At 40.5% G+C, this 1,697-nt stretch overlaps 1 protein-coding gene across 1 annotated transcript in view; it reads left to right on the forward strand.

Annotated features, from left to right (window-relative positions):
* Nucleotides 1–1,697, forward strand: part of LOC119592501 (membrane metallo-endopeptidase-like 1) — a gene marked incomplete at its 3' end in the record, with an annotated part of 17,484 nt that overhangs the window by 14,911 nt on the left and 876 nt on the right. Inside the window, 3 exon segments of the mRNA XM_037941349.1 lie at nucleotides 662–709; nucleotides 1,036–1,235; nucleotides 1,413–1,483. Coding sequence (XP_037797277.1) covers nucleotides 662–709; nucleotides 1,036–1,235; nucleotides 1,413–1,483 — 319 coding nt within the window.

Genomic DNA, 1,697 nt, shown 5'->3' on the forward strand with positions numbered 1-1,697 from the left:
TTGTGTCATTCAAATCGCGATCAGCCGGCATGCGGGGAATGGGGTGGGATGACGGGAACGCTGGCTTGATCAAGTTTTGCCTAATAAAGTAGTCCTAATGAAAATGATTTAGTCAGTCCAATAATTATTTTATTGCCATTGTTCACTTTAAACGTCTCCCTTTAAAATGAATGAAATGATTATTATATATTGTTTGAAAAGGGGCATAATTAGATGAAATTAGCTAATCTGAAGAAATCGCCATTAAGTCAAAGTATGTAGGCTAATTGCGGTTACATTACACAAATGCAGTTATATACTGCAAATTCAGTTGTGATAAAATTGCAGTTTAATAGTTTACCTTATAATTTCATGCTCCAAATTAGGTTTATCTGCTTACGATTGCATATGTACTCTAACAGTAGTATGCCCCAAAGAACAATTGTATACCTTAGATTGCAATATTATACTCTTGCGTCTAAGTGCAAGCTCATAACTGAAATATGTTCTTTTGAATACAATTTTATATTTTAAACCACAAATTTATACATCAAATTACAGTTACCTCCTAACTTACAATTACATGCTCTAATTTACAATTCTATACTGCAAATGAAGACGATAACGACATTGCAGACCGTAGGTACCTTAACAATACAATAACTTGTACACTTCCCAACAGTCACAGGCGTTGCAGCTCCAACATCGTCGCCAAGCACACCACTCACAGGTATTTACACAATATGTTCTTTCGAAAGAGCATATGACACAGGGTAATCTGTACACATTTCCAAAACATCTAAATTGACGAAGCCTAGGCATACAGTACACTTCATGAAGTTCCTTGGTTGCATTCTCACACTTTTATTGCTGGACATGCCATTGTATAGTTATATAGCAAGAACCGATTATGCACTGACTGTTTCAAGTTCTGTTCCTTGGAATCGACTTGAAGATGTACACTACCAGTCTTCATTAGCATGAGCCAGCATTTCCCCTAACAATGTTGACCTCCATCCTCGATGCTAACCTTGCCTTCAATGGACGCTCCACCAGGTGGACGGGGTGGAAGCAGCCAGCCCAGCCGCCGCCGACGATCCCTGGACTGGTATCCCCCAGGAGCTCGAGCCAAACGCCAGGCCGTGATGCCGCCTCCGGGACCTATTAAACCCTTGCCTTCGACCAACACTTCGGAGCCAAAACTGCCTTTCCTGGACCTGACACCCATTCAACTGTACTTCCTCCGCACAGCGCAGGTAAATTCTTTGTTTTGATTTCTACTATTCATCAATTTACTCATGCATAAAACATGGCCCCATCTTTCCTCCGAGCTATGAGGATGATTGTTATATCTAATCCTCACCCCCCACCCCCAAACTCTGAGCTGCTTCCAAGTTTCAATTGAATGAGCCATAAAATCTCTTCGTGATCAGACGCAGTGCAGCGCTACCAGTGACATCATGTTTAACGTCAAAGAAGATGAGCATCTGCCATCTCGCCTCAGGTACTGTTCTGCCATACATTTGTGTTTAAGAAAGATTTGTGGTATTTGCCATTATCTCCATAGTGATTGGCTGTATAACTGACAGGTGCAGATTAGCCTCGTTCATCATAATGGCTTCTATTCATTTAAGAAAAATAATAGATAAGTGTCGGTTATGACTATCTTTACATTTAGTTTTAAGGACACGTTAGTTATGTTCAGAGAAGGTTGCCTC

The sequence above is a fragment of the Penaeus monodon genome, chromosome 30 (assembly GCF_015228065.2).
Source record: "Penaeus monodon isolate SGIC_2016 chromosome 30, NSTDA_Pmon_1, whole genome shotgun sequence".
Taxonomy (NCBI): Eukaryota; Metazoa; Arthropoda; class Malacostraca; order Decapoda; family Penaeidae; genus Penaeus; species Penaeus monodon.